Genomic DNA, 27,710 nt, shown 5'->3' on the forward strand with positions numbered 1-27,710 from the left:
AAATCCAATTTTATATTTTGTTTCTGCTTTTGCATGCTAATTATGATTTTTCAGATGTGCAAGCACTTTCATGCCATTAAGTATGAACAGTAATAAAGTTAAAATTTTCCAAAGAATGTGTTCTAAAAAAGAACGTTGTCCAAATGTGACTCCTCTACTACACTGTAGTGATGCGCGGGCCGCCTCCTAACCCGCGGGTCCCGCGGGTTACCCGCGGGTCGGGTTGGGGCGGGTCAAAGAATTTTCGCTTCACTGCGGGGCGGGTTGGTGTGGTTTACTATTCTGAAATATCTAGTTCTATCTATTAATTTTATTTTTTGTCAAACTGAAAATAAAGACCTTAATCAGTGTCTACATTTTGTTACTATAATATGTAAGACAAAATATTTATCAGTTATTTAAACACAGGTCACGTTTTGTAACGTAATGTCCACGTAGGCGCGTAGTAGGCTACGCAGGCTACGTGCAGAAAGCGCCAAGCAGACAAGCAGCAAAAGATGGAAGAAGAAGTGTTGAATAACATTCGTTCGGGAGTTTACGTCCTTAAAAAGAAGAAAGAGGGTCAAATGGCTAAATCACAGGTTTGGGACAGGTTCAACGAGGTAATCAGTGCAGACAACAACAGCAGCATTGTCTATGTGCTTTATAACACTTAAACGCTTTAAAACACTTTATTTGCCTATTTATGTTTATAGGCTTAACGTTCACATGAAAATACATTTTGTGTTGCCAGTTTCCAGTGCCAATTTAGGAGACCATATGCACCTTTCTCAGACTAAATAAAAGCATTCGTCAATATCATAACATGTGTTTTAATAGGGCGGGGCGGGTCGGGTCGGGTCGGGTTAAAAAAATAGAAGCGGAGGTGCGGGGCGGGTTGGTGCGGTCCAATTTTTTTAAAAGAGCGGGACCCGCGGGTCGGAAAAAAACCCGACCCGCGCATCACTACTACACTGGAACAAAACAAAAGATGGAAAAAACAAAGCTTAAATAGACATTATTCTCTGTCTGTCCTAAGTACGATTTTATTGCGAAAATATAAATATGTGAAAAACTGACAAACTGAACTTTTTTTTTTTTTTTAAACTTGTCCTGTCCAGCATCATAGTGGCAGAATGATGGTCTGGCTGCTGTGTTGTACCAAACAAATTAGCTTTTCCAATGGAAGTTTTATCGGTATAAGGCTCCACTTGATAATCTGATTATTTATTTATTTATTCGTTTATTTATTTATTTATTTATATTATTTTGAATTATGGGATTTATAGAAGCTTGTTAGAACTGACTGGACGGGACAGAAAAAAGAAGAATAATGGACAGAAAAGGAAAGTAAAAAGGAAAGCAGAAAAAAAGGAAGACAAGACAAAGACACAGTAGATAGAAGGCAACGATTCTTCAGTGTAACCTAACACCAGATAACCAACTGCTACACCTGTACAGAAGCACAACAGATAATTTCAGGTAAACTAAGCTGACAATCATCAGGAGTTCCTAAAAAACAACCAAGACTGCAACAACTGACCAGTCTCACTGCTTCCGTTCATCTCAAAACTACTAGAGCAGGGGTAGCCAACGTCGGTCCTCGAGGGCACCAATCCGGCAGGTTTTCCAGATTTCCCTGCTCCAGCACACCTGACTCAAATTAAATGGAGCCAACAGCCTATAAGGATCTCCACAATGACTCGTTAGTTTAAGTCAGGTGTGTTGGAGCACAGAAATCTGGAAAACCTGCCGGATTGGTGCCCTCGAGGACCGACGTTGGCTACCCCTGTACTAGAGCAAGTTGTCTTCAGTCAGGTCTCACAGCTCCTCCGAGACAACAACCTGTTCAATCCATATCATTCTGGCTTTAGGCAAGGCCACTCTTGAAACTGCTCTCCTGTCAGTTACTGATTCCTTACGGCCAGATCCGCTGGACAATCCTCAATCTTTATACTACTGGACCTGTCTGCTGCCTTTGACACAGTCAACAACCAGATCATCCTCTCCACGCTCTCCGAGCTTAACATCCCAGGATCTGTCCTCTCGTGGTTCATGTCCTGTCTCACAGGAAGACCCTTCAGACTAGCTTGGTGAAGGGGAATTTCCAGATCGCATGGACTGACACACACCCACATCACACTTAACCCTCCCCCTATGCCCTGTGAGAGACATCCCCAGTGGACCAGAATATAGCGAACCCTAAATCCGGCCCGCCACTGCCACCCCCGGCCACCACCCCACCACATCCCACCCAGATGTGGCAGACTGTGGTGTTGTTTCCAATTAAAACTGAAGGGCAGTAACAACACCGTGCTGGAAGCGAGGCCACATGAGCAGCCCCGCCCGCCATGCACTTCATGGCACGCACCCTAGAAGTTCTTTGTGTCTTGTGTTTATTGTGTTTTGATATCTAAGTTTAATTAAAACTGAGAGGCGAGTCACAGGGTGTAGCCAACAAGGCCACTCAGATGGCACCCTCCACTCCACCCAGCATGACCTGCGCGCCTCCCAAGTCCCTACATGTGTTTGTAAGAGAGAGCGGAGAAGGCAAGGGGTGCAGGGATGTTAGTCCGGAGGGACTCCAGTCCAGCAGTTCACACAACCAGGACATACAGTGACCGCACCCAATGAGCTACCACCAACCCCAGAAGGCACCCACCCACCACATGCCTAGGGGAGGAAGGAGAGGAGGGGGAGGAGGACAGTGGAAGAGCCCAGACCCCCCCACAAGTGCATGCGATCCCTCCCCTCCCCGCATACACGCCTATATCCTTGCCCACTCCTGCTCATCCAGTCGCATATTCCCACATGTACACACATAAACTCATTCTCAACCCTAAACACACCCCAGCACCTCCCCCTACAATCTGAACTTTACTTAATTCAAAGCCATAGAGAGGGCATGCATTCATTTTTGCTTTTAGCTTTTTTTTGTGTTATAATGATGTTATTGCTTTTGGAAATTATTTCTTAGTATTCATTTGGGGCTGAGGTCTATAGCTATTTGAAATCCTTATCCTCATTTTCAGACAATTTCATTGCTGCACCACCAGCACAATTCGGCTGAATTAGTGTGAAAAACATAACATTTGCAACACTTTCACCAGTTATTGTAGAAGGAAATGTAGTCTATTTACATAACGAGTAAAAATGAACATAAACAGATAAACACAAATGGCAAAATGTTTCCAGCTATTTTTTTCTTGACTAATTAAATTACAAGGAACATGGCAGATTAGATTTTCTGACCTACCTAGGTGAGATGTCACAGCCTTGTCTCATAAAAGCTCCAAGGGAGAACCAAAGGCTGTTGAATATGCCAAACTCGTTAGTCGATTCATTGGTCTGGATCTGCCCGTCCTCATACTCCTCAGTGTGCCACTCGTAGGGGCTGAAGCGGCTGACTAGGAATAGGACCACGCTGACACCAATGTAGGCAAAAACAATACACATCCAGATCTCATAAGCCAGTGGGTCCAAGAAAGAGAAGACTCCAGGTTTGGATTTCTGCGGCTTCTTGATCATGATAGAAATCCCCAGAGACATGAAGGGTTTAGAGAAGTCAATCACCTCCTCTCTCACCAATGTGATGGTCAAAGGGGCCACTGCAATGTCGGCTTTCTGTCAATCGAAAAGGCAAAAATGGCAACAAATTTAAGATTAAAAAAAAAAAAAAAAGTCTTTAAATCCATCTATTACCAAGACCTGAAAGGTTTCACCCTATGATGGCAATAAAATATTCACTGAAAATGCCAAATTAAAATAGCAAATTACTCACCCCATACACCAACTCTCCAACCATTCCATTCCAGATTTTGGTTTCTGCATCTCTTGCTCCATACTTCCCATCACCGACTATTTTCAGTTGATACTTGAAGCCGCAGTGCTTCGCTATCTCTGCAGCCAGATCAACACAGTAACCCTCGTAGCGGTCGTTGTCAACAAAAAGGTCAGCGTTCTTTTTCAGCATTACATATGGAGCTTCCTGAAGGAGGGAGGCACAAACAGAGAACACTGTTCAGCACAAAACGGCGGATGACAATACAAAAGACAAAAGGTCTTGCACTAGGCTGACAGTTAAGTATGATGACAAGAGGGAACTGGTGACAGACTAGAGAACAACCTTGTAGCATGAAATAATTAGCCTGTTCCAATTCTGGTGAAAAGACGGAATGATGAAAATGTTTAATATTATCGAAAAAAAAGCAATGCAAGTTACAGGTGCTATGAAATCATATATCACAATATTTACCAAGATGGTGGTGACAATAACTGTTTTGTTTTCCATTCCTGTTGAGTCATTTGTAAAGACATCAGATTTGGTGACAGCCATTTTGTCAACTTCATTCCAGTATCCGATCTGTATAGAGAAAAAGACAAGGCTTTTTAGTGAAAATAGGAGGACTATTAATAAGCTTGAACACAACATGTACTGCTTTATTTACACTGGGAATCTAACATTGGTTCAGACACAACACATTTTATGTGCGATGACCCTTTGTTTTTCTAAGGTTGTATAAGAACAAAACACAAGTAAACAACTACATAGTTTATCTTTAAAAAAAAATTAAATATATACAATAACTCTAGATTATGGTAATATGTTTAAAAGTAAAAAAAAATAAAGCCATTGATTTCATTTCTAGTGAAGATGAACCTCCAGGCACTCACCTTTACAGGGCCATTACTCTTCAATTCCATTATATTCACTGAGTAATTGACTCTCTTGCCATGTTGATCAAACTGAATGTTGCCTGTCAGGCCCTCTACACGAACCTGAAAGACACAATATTAAACGGTTACAAAAGCGGCATCATACTACTGGTTTTCACTGACCACATATTGTTGGTGTCTAGGTAGTTGGATGTAAGCAGGCTGTATGTAGAAGTGTAAGAGCCAAAACATGTTTTGATGTTGAAAACTCACTCATTCACCCTCCAAACCCCTGACATCATGCAGTAAGAATAATATGAGTATTTCATGGCTGAGAAATATCAAACAGAAGTCTTAGAAATCTGTTACCCAGTGAGGATATCTGTTTAAAACCCTTTACCAGGGAGTTATTGTCTTGAGCTGGTGTTTCAGATTTGCACTGCTTCTGAAGGGGGCTGTATGTTAGAAACCGAAATATCCTCAATGGATGGACTGGTTAATGTCTAGAGTTTATTCGGCCCAAACCAGCTCATCGGTGTTAGGCCTGGAACATGTCCTAATGTGTCATGTGAGCAGGTAGATTTCCAGAGAGGGTGAATTTTTAAAGTCTGGACCCTATTCTCTGGACATGTGCTGGGGTAAAAATAGTACTCCACCTAAGACTGATTGGGACAAGGGTTTAGGATTTGTGTCAGTTTACTTTCCCAAAATTGGTGCTTGTTGTAATCTTGATGATCCTTATAATTTTTCCAAGTTCACCAAAGTGACAGGCATGTGGGACAGATCATTAGAAGTGTAGTTTGTTTCCAGTTACTCTCTCCTCCTCTTAAAAGTTGGTTCTATGACAAATTTAATACATTTCTTTACATTTTATTACATGCTGAGCTATAAAGTAGCAAAGACAAAATGAAGCTACTGGTGTCCAGATTTGAGAGGAAATGACTGCACAAACTCAGCATGTACTGAGATACTTGGAAAAAGTTATTGGCAGAAGTCTCATTTCTTATTGGCAACCAGCTTAAATAGCAAACGAGCCAAGGCTGGAAGATTCATATTCCCTGCAAATTTTATGAAGACACAGTTATGTTTAAGCCGTATTTGAAACCAAAACCCAGTGGGTGTATCCTTATGGTCTAACAGATATACTCAAAGGATTTCATGAACATGTTTAAACCTTTATCCTTCACAAACTGAGGGATGCAAAACGCCCTCCTTTCTTTTGAATTAGATGAGGAAACACTTCAGTAAATGTCAATTCAAAAACCATATTTGTTATGTGGAACTGCCATGAAACTAATAAAAGGTGCCAACATCTCTGAGAACCACTCTAAATGTGAATGTTAATGTTGCTGCTTTAATTAACCACTGGACTTGTAGCATTCAAACAGATAAATTATTTGGTTATTGATTAGCTTACTTATTTAAAGCATTTCTGACAAGATCAGGTATGGTAAATATCATCTCAGTTACATTAGAAGCTATGATTAGTGCTATAATTGACTCTTGGTACTGAAAACTATTAATTTAATAAATTTATTGATGCGTTTTGTATGGGGCATTTGTTAAGATTATTTTGAGTCATGGAACAATTTTAATAAAGAAATAAAGTCTCAATGATTTTGATCAGAAACAGCTGGTAAGACGTAAGGACTGCTTCTCATCAAATCCCCCTATATTTCCTTACTCTGACTGTTGAAGTTAAAAGCCCTAAGAGAGCTTTACATGGGCTTTTGAGTAACAAAACATTAGTGAACAAACACACATATTTATTCAAATAGAAATATATGATTTATACAAACTTCTTCTCACCATCTGAGAATTCTCCTTTAAGAAAGTAGCATTTTAGGTAACACGGTTGTAAAGTTGCTGCTTTGGGAAGTGAGTCAATAGCTGGTGGATAAAGCAGCAAATGCTTGCCAAAGGTGATTACATAAAAATACTCATCCTTTAAGTGCCTAAATGGGATTAGGCTTTTTGGCTTGGCTGGCATGAGAAATACTCAGCTGGATGATTTCCTATTAAATCTAAACTCGCTGAATCAAAGAAGGTTCTTCTTACTGATTCCTGTGATGATCAGCAAAATATGATGTGGTGAACAATCACCATCTGTTAAAATGTTATTTTCATCAGGAATCTAATTATACATTCACTTAGATCAACGGCAATGATTTGTTAAATGGTGTCAAAGACTATTATCATAGTAATAACTTAAGATGTTGAAAGCCTTAATAAAAAGGAAAAAAAAAAGAATTAAACTATGATCTTAATAGCTGGCTGTTCTCATGGAAATTTGGAATCGTGAACCTTTGAAGCCCTGGTAGAGCACATCAGTACTTCTCAGATAATTAAGGTCTCTATAATATTATTCAAAAAAAAAAAAAAAAAAATAGGATTTTTCTCTGCAAAGACTTCAGTCAGGGCAGTCTGTAGTTAGACATCTGCTTTTCTTCTGAAGAATAGCTGTCAGTGCATCTTTTTGCACATATGCATGCTGAAAACATTGGTCTTTAATTAATGTCTTTGAAGTACTGTCAACTATTGTGGATGCTAGTGTGTTTTCAGAAGAGAGATCGGCTGTTACCATGACAACAAGTCTTTACCAACAAAAGTGGCAATTAAGGCCTGTTGCAAATAAATGTCTGACAAAGCATGAGATGTATAAGGTCACATATTCGGTTGCAGTTCTCACTTTGTTAATGGGCAGGAACGGTCAAAAGACACTTGTCAGGCTGGATACTCAATCTATCGCTATCAGTGCTGACTGTCATCATATTTACTGCAGGTAGTAGAAGCTAAATGATCTGAACTTTTGTGTTTGAAACTTGGCGTGAAATGCAGTCTTGTGACAGTGGTCTTGCAAATCTGCTTATTCATTCAATCACTGTTAACAAAAACAGCAGCTGTTTTTCAAAACTTTCAAAGAGGATAAAAATTACACTTTGGCATTGTTTGTTCTTTAATTTGAAAACAGTAAAATATATTATCTGCATCCAATAGAAACAGGCTCATTGACTCCACTAGTTTTCATTTTAGCCATTAAAATGATTGATGAGGGACACAGTGTAGGAACAAGACATTACCTGTTTAAGTGCTCGCTCTATTTCTACTCCCTGAGCCCAAGGAACAGCAGGATTGGCCAGGCAGTCACCAGTGTTGGCCCTCCTTGTGAAGTCGATGCGTTGTTTGTGAAGATAACGAAAGGCTTCCGTCATTACTTGAACAGCATCGTAGGTAAGCGCTGATGTGTACTAGAGGAAAAAGATGGGATGGATTACAGATTTCATCAAGAATCCTTCCTCCCCCCAGTTTTGCTATGTCAGTTGAAGTAAAGTTAAGGGACTGGATAGTTTTAAGTGCTGTACACAATAAATGGCAACACAAAGTTAGAGTGGTACAAATTTGATTAAAGACAAAAACTTTGATACATCTTTAACAAGGTCCTCACCATGAATTTAAAAGTTTCATACTTTGTTTGGAATAAACGTAGTTCAACTTTGTTGATTGTGAGGCACAAATAAATGGAGATGCTACTTCTTTTGTTTTACAAAATACAACTTCAAAGTAATGAAAGAGGTAAATGTTTACATTTAAATGTCAAGAAATGACAAAAAGTGTATCAAGAAATAGCAAATAGCACAATTCTACTAATATTTTTGTACTCTTGTTTAGCAATGAAGCTGGCCAAAGACTGATCCAAACCAACAACAGAAAAGGTAAGAATAGATAAATTAGAATTCATTCAGTCTAATGTATTTTGTTAAAGAAGTGTTCATCTGTAAGAGCTTAATTATGCGAAGGCCACTGTAAATGACTTGAAGACTTAACATTTGCAGATCTACATATTATTCAGCAGCGGGTTCTGGTTTTCTTCAAACCTTCAAGCCTTCACTTCAAGTCAAACCATCAATATCAGGTCCAACCTCATTTAATTATCTTTCTGTATAATTAACTGACAAATTAGCCTTTAATCTTAGCTTGAGATGCATCTATGGAATATGTGACGTTGACCAACATGGCACTTTCTGTAAAAAGCATTTCCCTCTTTGATGCTCTAATCCAAACTAAACACTCATCACTGTTCCTGCTCATTATCTGCATAAATATATATATTTTATTTATTTTTATGCTTCTTTTGATGTGTTATATATATGCCCTATTCTGGACATACAGTAAGTGGGTTCTGTTTTGTAAATGTCAAAATGCTTTACCATCCAAACTCCAACCACTTTCAGTAGTCTGATTTTGTGGCCACAAGGAGAGAGAGAACATTCACAGATTTTAAAACATTAAAAAGGAAAATACTGTCTTATCAGTATTTATCACAACAACTACATTGTGGCAAGACCTCTTCCTCTGGTCTAATTCCTGCCAACTCTCCTACATCACAGAACTGACAGTTCCTTCGAAGGATGCCATCGAAGAAGCATATGAGCGGAAGAAGCTGCACTATTCCAACCTAGCAGCTGAAGCAGAGGACAGAGGCTGGAAGATAAGAGTGTGCCCGGTGGAGATGGGGTGTAGGGGCTTTGGAGCTAGCAAAACAGCAAAGCTCCTTAGGGAGGTTGGAGTCAGGGGATAGGCTCACAGACAAGCCATCAAAGAGCTGGCCAACCCTGCTGAGAGGACAAGCCATTGCCTGTGCTGAAGCAAACAACTGGTGGTGGGCCTGCCTCAGCAGAGGGTGTAGTATAGGGCTGGGCAATCAATCGAAAATTAATATAAACAAACACTGAGAACCAGTAATCATTGTAATCTTGCTCCTGTCAATTATTTAAATTATCTTGCACATACATTTTTTTTTTTTTAAATTGTTAAATGACCATATATAGTTGAACTCTATGCACTTCCTTTCACATATTATAAAATTCAATATCTGCTCTTCTATTATGGAAATCTTTGCAACAAAAAAATAAAACAATACTAAAATAATTGCTAATTAATTGTAATCGAGGTAACATGTCCAATTAATCATGATATCGATTTGAGGTCCTATTTATCATTAAACTTAGTGTAGTATGATAAATGGCCAAAACACCCCATGATGCTGAGATACCCAAGTGGCGATGTATCATGTCGGTAAAGCCTTATGGCAGCCCTCTGGAGAGAATGATGCAAACACTCTGGACTGTTTTTTAACTGATCTGACCAACATTTTGAATGAAGAGCTGAAAACCATATGATCGTCAATATGATCAGCTCAGTAAATACTTTCAAATGAAAGATACAACATCTGTCCTCAAAGTTGTACCACCATGAGTTGGCAAACTTCCACAATGTTGCATCAGAGCTGGAGATGACGGAGGGGAGGACGTGAGCAACTTCACAGTTAACGATATAGAGAGCAGGTTACGACCGTCAGACAGGCGCTTTCAAGACTTTGCTTTACTGAAGCCAGCATTCATGTACTACCCTTTTTTGGAAGACGCTGAAGTTGATTCATTCACATCAAAAATTGCAACGCTGTTTCACCTGAACTCATCTGGAGTGGACAATGAAATTTTAACTGTACAAGCTGACTTTGAGTTGAGGTCCAGGGCATAAGGATGAAAGATGTACAGAGTTTATTGTTGTTGAATGTGGGTTAATGCAGTTATGCAAGACACATCAATATGTATGATAAATTAAAATTAAATAAAAATTACGTTATCACAAAAAATTATATTCATAATAATAAAAAAAAAACTAAATATGAAATAATCAGTTTTATAAATAAATTAAAAAATTTAAAAACAATGTTCTTATTGTATGTGGATCATTTTGACGTGGCCATCTTTTATGCAAGTTGAAAGCTGAAAAAGTGTGGGTCACCTTGCAATAGATGAAGTAGAAGTATTTTTTATTTTTTTTCATTTCAATGTGATCAAATCCAGATTTAATTTACACTGCACACAAAATCTAACTTAAATATGGAAAATAAATAAAAATAGGGAAGCTGATTATATGATATGACCGTGCATATTAAGCTCTATCTAGACTACTTTTATGTAACTCTAAGAAGGAAAACAGTTAATCTATGTCAACTTAAAGTTAAGTAACAGTTAGTATGTTTTATCATGAAAGTACAAAGACTTTTCAACAATTCACTTTGGTTATAAATGAATTTGAAACTAATAATCCTATAAAAGCAGAAATTTGACCAGTATGCTGATGCTCACCCTTATTTTATTGTCAGCACCTGGATATTCCTTTTCTTCCAAAGCCTCCCATCGCTGGTCAAACTTTGAAACCAGAGGATCATCAAAGTCAACAATCTGAAAGCCAGAAACGTTGGCTCCTCCGTACTGAATTTTGGACAAGTCCCCATCGACGAAACCCTGAAAACATCAAAATGGAAATGATATTATATTTAAGGTCAATGCATAAAACTAAAATTAAATTAATAAACTTAGAAAGAAAATACTATTCTAAAATCTACATAATGTGAAAGTTGATTAAACTCACCAAATTGGCTATAATGTAGTGATAGCCTTTAACATGTCGGCCGATTGTGATGACCTGCAAGGTTATATGACAGATATGTGTCATACACAATTAAAGCCAACCTACAATTACGATGAATATATAACTCTTATGCAAACAAAACATCTTAAGAAAATGTTGTGTAACAAGATCTTTTGACTGTCAAAAACTATTAGAGATTTAGAAAATTCCAATAATGAATGTGATAGATGTTGAAACCAAAACCACACATATGCTATGTCTTCACATTACATTTTGTCACTATAAACCCTAACATAAAAAAAGTAGAAGAAAATGCTGACATCTGCAGTGAGATTCTGGAAACAGAGATATCCCATTCCAAACACTCTTCCCTTATCAGTAAAGGCACACATATAAGCTATACTATCAGTTTCAGCACCTTGTATAAAAACATAGCTGAAAAGTCAAGGCAGCTATCTGATGTATGTTTCGATCATAGCTATTTCTGCCTCCTGTGTAAATACATTTGACATTAAGCAGAAACCTCTCACCTCAACAGTCTATTTTCCTGATAAAGAGACCTCAGTTAGCATCATGTTACAGATGTTGCTAAGCTTAAAAATGATAATTATTAAGATTTTCTTATTGGTCAAAGTTAAAAAAAAATAACTTATTTAACTGCATTTATTTTAATCACATTTTTTTCACAGTTTAAATGAGCAATTACTAAAGTTATAGGTCCATATGACCATTGTTGCACTGTAAGGTACATGTAACATGTTTTTCTTCTAAATGCACATATTTCCAATTATTTTGTTCCATGAGAGGAATTTAAGGACAACAGGATTGTTTGCTTTTCTGTATTTCCATTTTTTTTTTTTTTTTTTTTTTTTTTTTTCATTTTTCCTCAATATTGTGTCTACTCTCATTTTGAGGCATTTTACATTGAAGATGCATCACTAGAAAGGCCAAATTTCAAAATTCTAGCAATTAAAACCACAATGACCTAATGTAATTACTATGGAAAAACAACAAACAACATGTTTATAAGGCCTCTAGCATATTTAACACTTATCTGTAGCTCTAATTTAATTAGACAAAAACTGAACATTTCCGACTACCTGATCCATGATGTCTTTCACTTTGTCCTGTTCACAGTCCAGGATCACTCTCCTCTCTTTCTTGTTCTCTAGATCTTGGAAGAGCGAGCGATAGGCCTCATCCTTTCTCTCATCTTTGAGGTTCCCAACATTGATGGCCGTCACCTGCCACTTCTTTTCTGCTGCTGTATCTAGAACAACCTGCAGGGTTGTGAGGCCTGCAAACAGAATTGAGAGAGTTGTAACATTATTCTTCCTCTCTGACTGACTGAATCACAAATAGCTTTTAAAGTTATGATCTTGAACTTCTTGTGGGCTCCTAAAGACAAATAAAAAGGAATTTGACAGTAGTAGTCACAACATTGCAAAGAAGTAAAATCAGTTAATAAAACTATATAAAAAAAATTAAATAAAAGGATATTGTAGACAACCTTTTTAGATACATGAGATTATTGTTGCAGAATGGCTTTGTTCATTGTCTGCTTTTCTAACCCTGTGGAGGCTTTACTGTGCCACCGCCTTATGTAAAGAGACCATCTAGATGAGTCACAGGTGTTTCGTTATGAACCTGACAAACATGTGGGAGGAAAATGGCTCCAGCAATACATTTAGGTACATCAATACCAATGCTGCTCAGTGACTTTACTGCTTATCTGTGCAATGCTGAGCATGAGTTTTGCTGTTTTTTTTTGTTTTTTTTTCACAGTTTAATTAATGACATAAAAAAAACTCTACTGGTGACCAGCTTATTTTCTTCTCTTTGCTTTCATAATATAGTTTTCTTGAAAGTTGTGCCAACCCCAATTTTCCCTGCCCCATTATTTTACCTAAAAAAAGGAAAAAAGTACTAGAATTTGAAATAAGTAAATTCATATAAGATATTTTAATTATTAGACCAATGACAAAGTCCATCATGAGAACCGTACACTGGAATACAATGTCCATTGGAACTTCTGTCCCTATTACCCAGTCTGTCTTGTTTCATTGTTGAATCTTTGCTGATATTGATCTTTGCTGCAGACAATAGCTAGAGAGTGGTTTGATAAAGAGGTTAAGTATTTCTGTCATGGTCTATGGGTTTGTGGTTCAGTCAGTCCTTTCTGGTTTCCTGTTTTATTTTTTGTAGTTCTTTTCCTTTTGTATACTGTTTTGCGTTCTGTTTCCTGTTCATTAGTTCACCTGGTTTAATTTGTTCATTCATATTAACTGTTTCTCATTAGTCCTTCACTGTTTTTAAGCCCGTTGGTTTCAGTTCTGCTTTGCCAGTTCATTGTAGTCTTCTTCCCATGTTTTGTAGACTCCATGTCATGTCACAGTCTTGCCTCTGCCGTGTTTTGTTTTGTAAGGTTAGTTCTTTTGTCAAAACCTTTATTCTGCATCTGTCTGCCTCCTCCCTCATCTGCCTGCAGTTGGATCCTCATCCACACCTCGCAACCCAGACACATTTCATTCCAACTCACTATAGTGAAGTGAATCACAGATGTAATCAATTTCATGGGACACAGCTATGGTTTTATGACAGCGGTGAGGAAAATGGAGGCTTGCAGTTTTATCTGACTGGATTATACATCATGGCTACAGTAAGGCCATCATGGTGTTATTAAATTTGACTGTTTTATTAATACTTATTAAATGATGTAATTAGAATTCAGAATGATTAACAGTGATGATGATGAAAGAACAGAAGCAAAATGTTCCCTTTGCATTAATGTGAAAGTTTAACTATAATTTTAATTATTGCATGAATTGTACTTACAGCTTTATTAATACAGTTTAAAGTGCTCATGATACGATTTAACTTCATGTAATTTTGCAATACAATAATACAACATAATGAAATAGGTGGTACTTTGTAGGCAAACAGCTCGTTTTCATGCAACCTAGGAAAGAGTGCACACTAGTGGCTGGAAAAAGCCCTTGCCATGTTGTGATGTCAGCGGGAGAACAACTTGTGGCCAGCAGACCCTTCTACACAATGATGGAAATGGTTGAAAACATCGATCAAGGTTCCAGCCAGTGATAGGGACTCTAATCACATTTAAGCCGCATTTCCAGGGACTCAAGACTCGACTTGGACACGCAATCAAGACTTGAAATCTTGCATTGCACAATTCGAGACTCGTAAACAATCTTTCTGTGTGTGTGTGTGTGTGATCTTCTCTTTGTCCGAAAAAAAAAAAAAAAAAAAAACTATGAATTGCAGTATTAGTATTTTGAATCTCTCAGTATTCCAGATGGATTTTGGGTCACAATTAAAACTGATAAACTATGTTAAGAACATATTTACTAATATTACTAATCTGAATAAATTTCCATGATCATCGACTGGTTTTCGGAATTCAGTAAAGCAAAGGAATTTTCCAGAGGAGAGGAGCAAAACATTTGTCAGATTAGGCTAATGATCAGTGCTGCTACTAACTGCTGGAAGATAAAGGGTGAGTACAGATTTTAAATCCCTTGGGTATTATAATGCAATCTTCTAAAAATAACAGATAGCAGGCAGCACATTACAGATTACAACTAACAGTGACTGGTGACTTGACTTGGAGTTAACATCAAAGACTTGAGACTTGACTTGGACTTGTGAAGATCTGGTCATGTTTGTGTGGTGGAATCATCCGCCAGTTCCAGTTCAGAAGAGTGTAGTGATGCTGAGGAATATGGGGGCATTACACCTTACAGGACCGAAGACTCAGGGTTGGAGAGTTACGGTGGAGAGACAAACATGCCTGCTGCATGAGCAGGGTTAAAGATACCACAGGGGAACACAGACTGGTATGACTGTGTTACACATGTTACACAAATGATTCTTTTCATTGGTGTAATTTATTTTCACCCAATTTTCAAATAAAATCATAGCATTGTATTGATAATAAAATTTAAATATGTACATAATAGTCTACTGTGATAAGGATATTGTCTAAATAGTTAAATTTGACATTACTATCATTGTTGTAGAGACTTCAAATCATTGTGCATTTCTTAGTAATCTGAGCAGATTTTATTTATTTATTTATTGTTTTTTACTAGAACAGCCAAGGCGGTAATTTTGAAATTTACGTATTCAGCTTTGTCAAATAAAATCATGAAACTTTGCTGGTTCCTGACTTTTCCTAAAACTTCATGAATTTTAATTAAAACTAGTTTTAATATCTAGTATCTAAAGAACAGAGGAAATCTGATCATTTCTACCAATTTTGGCCACAGGACTTTGTACTGTTTTATTTTTAGTTTCCTGATGTTCTGGATCAGACAATTTGGAAGTACAGCACAATCTAATTAGTTAAAAATTAAAAATACTCCAACACCAGCAGCACACAATGCAAAGCCGTGTGCAGGTGCTGCAGCAGGAGCAGAGACATTGTTTGCACTGCTGTGACTTCCAAATAGCTGATCTAACCCCATAATAAATAGTGCAGATGTTGATGATATCATATTCCTGCCTTCATACAGCCTAACTCTTACTTTTGTCAAGTTTGTGTGTTCTCTATTACTTCAGATTCATCATTCATGTTTTTACAGATATTTAGGCTACGCAAACTGAAGTTTAGATTGTAATTGTTTCTGTGGGAAACAAGGCTACAATTGTTGCTTTATACTTTGTTTTGTAAAACATAGATTATAATTAATATTTAAGCTATAAACCTATAAAAATTAAAAAAGTTAAATTAAATTAAGTTAAAATGTAGTGATCAATAACTGCTGGTAGTCGTTTTAGTAGCTACAGAATTGTGGCCATTTTAGTGTTAAAAAAAAGGTACAATTTTTTTTTATTTTTGTAGGTGCCAGTGTGATCTGTGTGTGAGTATGATAACAGAGAAGAATATTTACTGTCAGGAGAAGGACAAGGTGAAGCAGGAAATGCTAATCTGTGATGTATCAGCGGTTATCTCAACTTCCCCACAGTGTGTCTGAATGAACCAGCTCAACCTGTAATACACCGTTGAAGGCATAGCGGTAATTGTTCATTGGTCAAACTAGTAAAAATCTTAGAAACTGCCTGCTACAAAGCTGCCGGCCTTCAACAGCACTGGCAGGCGTTCTTGTGCTGACGTGACTTCCACCTCCTTCCACAGTTGTTAAGCAGCGCCACAGTCCAGTCAAATGGCAGGGTTTTTTTGGTTTAACAATTTTATGCAGGAGCGCTTGTAATTATTATATAGATCAATGGTTCCCAGCCTATTTCCCTTCTACCTGCAAATACTAAAAAACAGTGGACCGTCTGCCCCGCCTCATGCTACAACCATGCTTAGTTTAATGCTTTCAAAAGTGAGATTGTCACTAAATAGCTGGATCCTGTCCTTCCATAAAGCCAGATTTAAATTAACAACATATAGCGTTCCTTAAATAAAACAATAAATAAATAACTAAAAATAGGGAAAAATTGGGTTTAAAGCCTTGGGGACCACCTGTGCTCTTGAGGGAACCCCTGGTTGGGAACCAATGATATAGCTCAACAAGACTTTTTGGTTTATAAAACATGGCAGAAACAAAAAAGAAAAAAACAAACTCAAAATTGTGTCATGAACACTTATAAACTGTTGTGCTAAGAACAGTGCCAACACATTCTATGTCACATTTTAGTCTATATTTAATAAAGCTATGAAGCTTAAAAAGTTTAATAGAATTGAAGTATAATTCAAGAAAATATCTCCTAAAACAGTAATTTATTACAAAATTTTCATTTTCTTCACTTTCTAATTATGTAGCTCAACAGAGTAGCTTTATTACATCTCATAAGAAAAATGTGCATTTAAATGTTGTACCTTCATGAGAATGAAAAGCACAATTATAAATTTCATATTTAGCTGATGTTTCATTTTCAGCTTCATTTATTTCACTGAATTGATATAAACTAATTCAGTGAAAGGTCAAATATAATTTTTTTTAAGCCGCTGCTTCTTTTTCTTCTTCGTCTTGTAATTATTATTGTTATTGTTATTGTTATTGTTATTATTATTATTATTGTTTTTAGGCAGCATAGATATTTTATATTGAGTCTAATAGCTTAATGTAACTTCTGTGACATTTGTCGTGTGTTGGCTTCATACCAAAACTATGCCATCTAGTCAAAAAGACAGGAAAGGAAAGCAATGATGACCCCCACATTTACTCTAAAGTTGTGTCAAATGTAACTGACGTACAAGAGACAGATTAGTGTGCTGTTTTTTGTTGTTGTTGTTTTTTATTTATTTATTTATTTTTAATAAAAGAAAGAAATTTGAATAGTATCTTCTATTTTCCTGGTGAGATGACTTCTCACAAATGCAGCAACTAAAGGAATGTAGCATTGTGCTCATTTATAACAGGCAATTTAATTAGATGACATTAGAGCATTTTAGTGTAAGATGGCAAAAAAACAATCAAATGAGGAAACAATAGGTTATACATCAAAATTATTACAGAAATCAATTCAGTACGTCCACATACATGTTTTATAATAGCTGTAATATATTTGCTGTTCTGTCCTCATTCACTCACCGTGGTCTAATATTTATTCTTCATGTCCACTGTCTGCATAATGCATTTAAAGCACAATCTGAATCAGGTGGAACATGGTTGCTTGGATAAAACCAAAGAAGAATTTTGAGATTGATTTTGAAATCTGGAAAGAAACAATAATCTAAATGAGATAAAGATGGAAAAAGGAAAATAATTTTTTTGTGTGTGTTTTCATCATTCTTTTAGAGGTCCAAAGAGCCTAGACATTGTGCAACTACTGAAAGATAAACAGCCACTAAAAAAAGAGAGACCAGTGTGGAGGTGCCACTCCACTTACACAGCCAGACCATTAAATGGACATTATCACTTGTTATTACACTCATAAATATAGTCTAGAAGCCTCCCTGTCCAACACTAAAAACTCCGTCTGTGATCATCATTCATTCTGATTACCAATAAACAAATAAGGTCACTGCAGAAAAACATCTTTGAAGTATACTGTTGCCTCAAAAGCTAACAAAAGATTAAAATTACATTTCCCTAACCCCTATGTTTAAAAGAAGGTATACTGTCCTAACCTTGCCAAAAAAAGAGAGTGTAAAAAAGTGCAAAGCATGATTAAAAAAAAAAAAAAAAAACAAGAAATAAATACTGTAAAAATCCAATGCAGAACATCAAGCTGGGCTTAATGAGACTTGGTAACCTTTCTTTAGACTGTATGTGGACCTATCTGCGATCAAATAAAGATGATGTTTCACTCTTTATAGTCATATAGTTAATTAAGAGACCCAAAAAAGTGACAATATAAAACTTTTACCAACCTTTGTGTCTGCTTCTGTTTGTGCTGTGATATAGAGCTACGACCAGCATTTGTTTAATTTAGCATAAAGTAAAGAGGAAATAAACACACTGTTTCACGTATTAATATGTTAACAGTTCACTGTTAAACACAATATATTTTGTGTTTAACAGTACCAAGCCACCAAAAAATTGTAGAAAACTAAATATTACTAAATATAACACATTTCCAGTTGTAATGAACTATGCTAGCTGCTAAATTTCTATATGCAGATATAAAAAAAAAAAAACATTGAAATGTTCTATTTAACTCACAGCAAGAAAACAGATAAGAGTATTCTTCAAAATGAACACGATCATTTGTATGAATATTATAGTTTGAGATGAAAATAATTTACAGTCTCATAGAGGGATTTGATTTTTTTTTTTTTAGTTCTGTTTTTCCAAATACCATTAATAGATTTGAACGCCTAGCCTCTGGCTGATTTAACCAAGTCAGGCTTTTTGCTTAAGCCAAAGAAATCTTGGTGTCAGTTTTTATGAAGAAACCTAAATAGAGTAGAACTAAATAATAAATTATGAATAAGTAAATGAAGAAATAAATCAATAAATGGTGTCTTTTGCAACTTCAAAGCAAAACTGATGCACACAAGAGTCAAACTTGGGTTTCCAAATTAAAGGTCTTGCAATTTAGTCCACTGAAACATTTTTTTTTTTAAATTAATAAAGCAGTGCTTGGTCCCTGCATGAAGAAGCACAGCGATTAGTGTGTCATAGGCACAGATGCCAAGGGACACCTTAAGCCTATTTCAGAGACACTACAGGCTTTTGCAAAGCAGCAATATTTAATGCTATGGGAATAAGCTGGATCTTTTGTTGCTTGCAGTGAAAAACCTGCATGATTGGAACACTCACCACTATGGACTATTTAAGGGCAGCACTAAACTGCCCTTTTTATCAAACTGCACCTTCAGTTAATGGGCTTGTGTTACAGAAGTGGTAACCTCTGTGAAATGATCTGGTGAAAGATACAACCCAAGAACAGTTCAGCGGTTGTGCGACTAAAACAAATACAAAAACAAAAAATGCTCAGAGTGCCTGTTTGTTACTGGAGGTGTTTTTTTCATCCATTAATCCCACTGTGCCAATAAAATTCATCATAACTGATGGCAACTCCATTACCTCTTTTTGCTTCGTTCGCTGAGAAACACCCACACACAGACAACCTTGCATCATTTACCAACAGGCTCAGTCACTTGCAACCTCCCTCTCTCCTTCTCTCTCCCCCTCTCTCACAATACACTTTGGTTGCCATGGGAATGAGAGGATCACACTGACCTAATTAGACAGTCATGCAATGATGAAATATGCACAACAGGCTCCTTAGTGCCATTGAGGTCGTACAGTAGAGAGCAGGTCAGTGCTAGCAATAGCATGGGAACAATTTAAAACAGTTTGTGCCTCTGGGTTTAGAGAGGAGCAGTATTTGATCCTGCTCCAAGTCAGAACAAGACTGACAGGGATGACTTAGCGATGAATACTGAGAGAAGAGTAGGCATACCAGTGAGATGAAAGGAACTGTGCAAAAAGGAGCGAAGAGGAAGATACTGCGAGTCAATAAACAGAATTCTGTGTATGTGTGTGGGAGCAAGAAAAGATGGAGTGGGAGAGTTTAAGTGATGTAAAATGATAGAGAGTTAAAAGGAATCCTTCCTAATCCATTTGCAGCACATTACAATGTATTCAGCTTAAGTATGTAGATCCCACTTGTCTGAGCAGATTTAACTCCTATTACCGTGAGCCTTTCAGTGTATTGTTGAAATGTTGCAGTCTTATAACTTTCAAGTGATCTCAACACTTACACTTTTATAGTAGTAAAAATGAACAAATTAATACATAAATAATCATTATTCTATAAAGAAAATTAAAAAAGATTATGTATAAGATTCGTTATACAAGTAAAAAGACATTTTCATGCAGGAAGTGGATCAGACTAGAATTACATTCTCTGCAAGAGAGTTTTCCTTGTGCATGTTGTGCTCTCTGCTACCGGCCTCCAAGGGCGCAAGTCACCAAATCAAAATTAGAAGGCGACTCTAGAAAATGAGCTGCATGACACAGCAAAGTGAGATAATGCACAGACAGCAGTTTCACATTCCTTTCATCTACCTACTCATCTTCATCTTTACACTCACACATATTTTTTTTTTTAAAGCAGCAATTTTCAACTCTCCTTCAATGTTAGCTGTGATTAAAAAACTTTCAGACAATGAAGGAAAATGTGTGCTCCAAGAAATATAATCTTACTTCCAGACTTCAACAGTATCATTGAGAAATAAAAAAGAATAGCTGATGAAAATGGATTAAAGTACAATGACAGAATGGATCTGAATATCAAGTAAGTCTGGATATTGCAATTTGGGGGTAGGTGGTTTTCATCTATCATAAATTCAGCCCATGATATTATCCAGGGCCACAACTACAGGTCCTTATACTTCTGTCTGCAACAATGTCCCACATTTAATGAAAAACAGGGATTTTTTCATGCCCCTTTGACCAAGTACATAATAATGAGTCTATTTTATGACTATTTGTTGAGTTGAATGTGAAAATCCTTCACCATTCCCCCTTCTGAATTTAAGCCAGATAAATAAATAATCTTGCATATTTTCATGGTATGTTTTTTAACATAACATGGACTATGGGACTACGGGTGGAAGTTAGCTCAGAGAGCTACAATCTGGTAATATGCATATTTTCCATTGTGATCGATACTGCTGTACATGGCCCCTGTTCAATAACCTAAATAAACAAACATGTGCTGTCCCTTTTTAAAAAATTAAATCAAATTATATATTTATCTTTAAGGGTGTTGTAAGGAGTATGGAGCTGTAACAACATTAGTTGATTAATGGTTTAAAGGTACGTGTATAACATAAAAATTGTGACTATGGCAGCTTCAAGAAGATATTTAGAATCAGTTAATTTTGTCTAGTCATTTGTAATAGGCAGTTATTTGGGCTTCTAATTACTAAGTCAGACACCTTTTACTATCTTCTATTTCTGCAATTAATCTCCTTGTTTTTTTCAGTGATGTCTATAAAAAGCAAAAGATGTGTTATTACACTAATATGGTATTTCAACTGTTAAACCTGTCATTGCCCATTGTGAAAATCCTCTGATAGCTGACATAATGATGTGACACATAATCAGAAATCTGCATGGCCTGTTTCATTTTTAAAGTGTAACTACACCCCCTACTTTTTGCGAAACTCCACCCACTGTCGAATTTGAAAAATGCCTGAAACTGCAACGGTTGTGGTTGGACGTTTGCGGTGATCAGGGGGCGGAGAGTGGGCGGGTCAGGATTCACAGGCAGAAATGATTGACAGACAGCAGCTCAGCTCACTGGCAAGATGCAAAGCAAGATTCACAAAGCGCCTACGCCACAGAGCGGTCTTTGAGGTGGAAGACTTTTCCCCTCCTGAATCTCCTCAGCTACATATGAACAAGGTGGTCCTGAACCGCATCAGTCTGAGCCGTTAGCGCTGTTATGCTGGCCTGTCAGCAGCTCCAGCAGAATCTGGGAAGCTGTGGAGACTCGTGGCAGTTTGTGGCAGCTGCAGGAAGTGCTGCTGTAAGTTGCCGTTGCCACAATTTCAGCTGCTGTCTGTCACCAGATGAGGATCAGCAGGTAAAGAATAAAGTCTGGTGTTACTTTTACACCCCTCAAAAGCACAAATCCATCCCATTGTAGGAACATTACTCAGAAACTAGCAAATCTACTCCAGATGAGTTCACATCCCTTCATATGTGTTGGTGGGCGTGGTTTTCTATGCCTGCAAGGTGAGGACCCATCTATCTGCATCTGAAGGGAAGGGGCTGTGGGTTTTTAAAAATTTTCTTCTGATGTAGATAACCTCTCTATGTCGCGTAAACCATAACCTGGTTTTACCCTGTAGAGGGCGCTATGAGCCATTTTTCACCCACAAAATCCAATTTTTAAAATACACAGAAAAATTACAAATTTTATCAACAGTATGTAGTTTTCATCACAATTAAGTAATATTATGATGTTTACAGCTCAAAAAACACATTTTTGGGTGCACTACCCCTTTAATACTAAATTGATTCTCAACACTGTTATCCTGTCTGACTTCCTCTCCTGCTCCTCTACTCTATAGCTTCATGTGGCTTCCATAGATGTGAAATAAAAGTTGCTTTGGGACTCTAGAGCTGTTTTCATGTATAACCTGCTTTCCTGATATGTCATCAAGATGTTCCAGAGTGCTAGCATGTCAGAATGCAAATGCTTTTGATATTTATACCAGGCTGGGAGGTGTTGTCCTTAGTGACTTAGCAAAATATCTGGAAAATCTGTGGGTGATAATCTATGAATGTAGCTTCTAGTCTTCTGGAACATTTACTGAGAGTGTACATGGATATAGTTTTAAACACTTGTTGTTTTTGTGGAAATGTTTATACTAGGGGTGAGACTGTAACACATTAATTACAATGAAATAATTACAAAAAATTAATGCATAAGAAAATAACGCATTAATTGCAGTTTGCATTTCAAACAATGTGCAACGTTGGTCAGTGCACCATTTTAAACTGATGCTCACGTCAGAGCTCGGCTAAATCAGTGTTGCTAAATTAGCTACTTTGGCGCTATATTTAGCGAGTTTTCAGACCCATCTAGTGATTCTATTTCAAAGAAGTGACAAGTAACATATCTAGTGACTTTTTCTGGTGTTTTTGGAGACTTTTGGAAAGTGATGTGAAGCATGTTTACTTCCACTTATGCCCATTAGCGCTCACAGCTGCAGTCAGAGCAGGAGACGTTCATCTCTGCTCCATGGCCAGACTAAAAATGAAATGTGTAAAAAAGCTTTTGCTGGCTGATCCCGCTTCGGCTTACAGTCAGAAATTAATGCCTATTAATGAAGAATGAGAGAACAGGTGGAGCTTTTAGTTAAAGTATTTAAAATGACACCTTAACTTTAGGTCTGTTCAGTTTTAGGCAGGGATATTTTGTATTTCTTTTTCTACTGTTTTGAATTGAAATGCAAATAAATCCATTTTGTCAGGCATTATCAGAGGTTGAGTTTACAATATTAATGTCTGTGTCCATTATATGATTCTGTTGTCCACTAAAATCCATTAGAAAAAACAAAAAAATGTTGACTTTTGGGGCAAAAATTGTTTTGCAATTTAAATACAATTAATTGAAATCAATTAATGACAAACCCCGTAACTGATTTTTTTTAATTGACTCCCACCCCTTGTACATACATGTATATATTTATATCAGCTCAAATAAATAAATAAATAAAAACTAAAAATAAGAACAAAGAGTCCCGTCCTTCTTTCTAGGTGAGCTGGGAACGAAAACTGCAATTAATATGTTCTGCCCACATTACATCCTTCCTCCTTGATGCTCTGGACAAACAAACCCCCTGACACTTTGTATGATGTTACATGCTGAGAGAATGCAACTCCAGCACAAAATCTTTCCTCCTGAGAAGTGCATTGGTAAACAGTAACTATGTAAAAAGTCCAGCTAAACTGCATATTCTGGTGTTTGTGTGGAAAAAAAATGGCTTCAGTTGGATTGTAATGAGTGGCCATCAAGTTCATCCAGTGGACTCAGGGTTTAGGCTTTCAGTTATAATGATTATAACAAGAGACTAGAGAATCCAGCATGTCAATAGCATAAATCCACAAAACCATCTTAAAGTCTGAAAAAATTTGGATTTCTGTCGTGCTTTCAGACAGACACTACGAGTGTGTTTTCAGGCTTAACCAAAAAAACATACAGGTTCCCTCAGTTGGAAGATGCGTGCAGACAGTCGGACTAATGACAACATTGTATAGCATGGCAGATGCAAATGTGAGTCAACTGTTTGGTTGTTGTTTGTGCTAGTTACTGAAAAAAGTAACTAGTTACAGTTACTAGTTACTTCATTCAAAAAGTATCTCAGTTACATTGTTGATAACTTGCACCAAAAAGTAATGTTTAACTGTTAAAAGTAACTTTTAGTTACTTTTGTAAAACAATATTCTTAAAATTCTCCAATTAATATTCTTAATATCCCCTCATTAGTAATATATCTTTTGTCCAATTAAGGGTCACGGGACAAAGTAATTTAATTCAGGCCAGCAGATTATTTGAAATAAGAAAAAATAGAAATAAAATGTAGGCTAACTGAACAGCTGCTCAAAAATTAAATATCCGCTGCATGTTGAGCCCTTCAGTGCACAATGCATCTTTCTCCTACTCTTTAATATATTTTTATTTACATATTTCCTTAGGCATTCATGGGTGTTGTCACTTTCCCTCCATCAAGTTAAGTTGTGTACATGTGTATTGGTAGGGGCGTGCCAGTTCAAACGCCTGCGGTAACCAAGGAAACGGGGCTGTAGTCACTAGTTCCTGAAAAAAAGGACTGTTGCGTTCACATTTCCCATTCTGCATCCATGGGTTATTGCTTTATGTACAGCTATCACAGAAATAGGAGGGCTTCACAAAGGGAGCAGAGGAAGCCCAAGTAAACAACTACACTTAAGAAAGCAAGCCCAAAAACCCGCGAGTGACCATATTTACAAGTGACTGCAGAGAAAAAAATGTCCAGCAAGCGGACTTTGCAGCACTGTCCATGTTGTGCTGCATTACTGCCATAAACAGGAAGAAGCTCACAGCTGTTAGCTGAAATGTATTAATTTAGCTAGTAATGGACAAGTGCACCACAGGGTAACAGTGACTAAGTTACTTTATTTAAAGAGTAATGCATCAGAGTATTAGTTACTAACAAAAGTAATACCAGAAAGGCGCTGCTACCAAGCGGCAACCTCAGGCAGTAAAATATGAAGCCTATGCGAAAGTGTAATAATTGCACCCCTCATCTGCTAGGGGCTGGCTCCAAAACGGAGTCAATCCCCATAGACTCTCACGTTAAAAAGACCAACTTCACAGCAGAAATAAACATGTTTAAAGCCTGGTACAAAAAAACATTTTAGGATTAATAGGTCAAGTTTACTTTCATGACAACTGTGAGGGGGTGAATTTTTTCTAACTCATCCATTTGGATGTTATTTAATCCTAAAATTCTGCATAATTAGGGGCGTGTCCTTTTGGTTGACGGGTATCCAATATCCATGGCAAGAAGGGATAGTGAGGCACAACCGCGATTTTAAAGCGGCTAACAGCAAGCCTTAGCTTTAGCCCCTCCAACTGTTGGTTAGCTGGTTAGCTACCATTAGCTCTGGGTTAGCTTGGATAGCTCTTAGCTAGAGGCAGCTCAGAGTTTGATGGGTGTCAATCATCTACACCCCGCCTTCACAGTCCCCCTCTCAGCTCCACCTTTTTGCCTATTTTTGGATTTTCCGGAAATGAGGACACGAGTGACGCTGCCAAAATGGCGACGATGGAAACCACCCAATGAGCTTCAATTTAGCTCTTCAGAAACCTACAGGTGACATCACCGCAGCTTTGTCCATCTTTTAAATACAGTCTAATGTTACTACCCAACACTGTTAGGCAGTGAACACAGGAGAGGATGCGTGAGGATGTTCATATAATGTGAACATAACACAAACAAATCCCACCTCTGTCTGGGTGAGTATGAAAATCAACAGCTGCAGGTGATTTTATCTCTAGCGAACTGTAATGACCCTGACTGCCTCTCCCTGATGTTATATAACAAGACTCCAACGCACAAGCTGCTTCAATTGATTGTCTATGACAATTGGTTTGTTATGAACCAAAATGCCCTCCTCTTGCTTTACCTGTGCTCTGCAACTTCAATAGTGAGTTTTTACAGATTTGCATAAATACAGCACACAGAAATCAAATAAATCTTAATGTGCAATATATCCACAAATGTATTTCTGAAAACAATGTTGGATTCTTCATATCCAAAATCCAATCCACTAGTAATTTCACTAATTAAACTGGTGAGAAATTAAAAAAATAAATAAATAAAACAAATCATGTACTTTCAGACTGGCAAACTGTGTCATTTGATGAGGTTGCATTACATGTTTGCCTCAAATAACATGGGAGGGTTGTAAAGCCTTCCACAGTTTAAAAAAATTCCTGGAGGAAACCCTGTAGGGATAGCCATGACTTACCTCGATCGCTGTCATACAGATAGGCAAACTTGTCCCATTTGTAGTACTCAATGAGACTAAGGAGGGGCCCCTTGATGTCAGGCCGCATCTGGATAATGAACTGCTGATTTCCATCCAGAGGAAAGCTGGGCGTAATGAAGGAGACGTGTAGTGTCCCGCAAAACGATGTGATGGTGTTAACAGACTTCTTGTCATAGAATCCGAAGATGGCGTAGACTCCTCTAGAGAACTGTGAACAGACTGAAAAAGACGGCGGTGTGTTAAAGAACATAACTTAAAGCTTGATTTACTTCCTTTCAATCTTGATTCATTGCATGGCTCATTTTAGCTAATAAACTGAACTGCGTAATATAAATTTAGTTTTTATGCTGGGAATTATTTGCCAGAACAATTCAATATTTTTTCTTTGAAACCAACTCGTCTGACATTTATTTGTGACACTTATAGAACTCCCTGCTGTAACTCATAACAATGTACTAAATAAAATCAAGCCCTTTATTAGGATCCTCTATTGCACATTATGGTTATATGCAACTATTAAGGGCCTCAGTCTCTAACACAGCCGATTAATGGATGGTTTTCCAGAAGCTCTGTCAAGGGAGTGCTTGTATTCAATAGTAAAAAATCTACTGTGCAGCAATCACTTTGTGAAACTTTTACAAGATCCCCAAGGCTTTTCTTTTTATAAAGTAGGTTTAGGTGAGAGAAAAAGATTAAAAAATGTACAGTAATTCTGTGCAAGCAATGTCCATCTGTTCTGCATTGCAAAGTGCTGTTACAATAGTCTTTGTGTCCAGAAAACATTAGATTCTGAAACATTTAGCTTAAATGTTTGGCTGAATGTCATTCAGTTGCTCCCCCATGTGCATTAAAAAACTGCATAGCAAATACAGTCGTAAAAAAATTAAATACTCCTTTGAGTTCCAAGGTTTTATGCATCAGGACATAACAAAAATTCATCTGGTCCTTTCCAGGTCTAAAAAACATAGGCTAATAAAACTCTGGATGAACAGTACCCGATGATGTATTAAACTATGATTCAGTAGCTTGTAGAAGCAAATTTAGCAGCAATAACTTACAGTACTAATAAATTTCTACATGTGTTTACCAGTATCTCACATAACTTTTGCTCCACTTCATTGAAGTTTGTTTGCCTTTGTTTTTTGAGGGCTCACCTTTAAT

General features: G+C 37.1%; 1 protein-coding gene across 6 annotated transcripts in view; it reads right to left on the bottom strand.

Annotated features, from left to right (window-relative positions):
* The window catches only part of gria2b (glutamate receptor, ionotropic, AMPA 2b), a 64,533-nt gene that overhangs the window by 7,585 nt on the left and 29,238 nt on the right, over window positions 1-27,710 (bottom strand). For all 6 annotated transcript variants that reach the window (XM_041990285.1, XM_041990283.1, XM_041990287.1 and 3 more), the window contains exons 3-11: window positions 26,529-26,768; window positions 12,177-12,373; window positions 11,077-11,130; window positions 10,791-10,949; window positions 7,716-7,883; window positions 4,654-4,758; window positions 4,235-4,342; window positions 3,761-3,967; window positions 3,236-3,603 (exon numbers count right to left, since the gene is read on the bottom strand). In XM_041990285.1, the coding sequence (XP_041846219.1) occupies window positions 3,236-3,603; window positions 3,761-3,967; window positions 4,235-4,342; window positions 4,654-4,758; window positions 7,716-7,883; window positions 10,791-10,949; window positions 11,077-11,130; window positions 12,177-12,373; window positions 26,529-26,768 (1,606 nt within the window). The remainder of the gene's footprint in view (window positions 1-3,235; window positions 3,604-3,760; window positions 3,968-4,234; window positions 4,343-4,653; window positions 4,759-7,715; window positions 7,884-10,790; window positions 10,950-11,076; window positions 11,131-12,176; window positions 12,374-26,528; window positions 26,769-27,710) is intronic.

The sequence above is a fragment of the Melanotaenia boesemani genome, chromosome 7 (genome assembly GCF_017639745.1).
Source record: "Melanotaenia boesemani isolate fMelBoe1 chromosome 7, fMelBoe1.pri, whole genome shotgun sequence".
Taxonomy (NCBI): Eukaryota; Metazoa; Chordata; class Actinopteri; order Atheriniformes; family Melanotaeniidae; genus Melanotaenia; species Melanotaenia boesemani.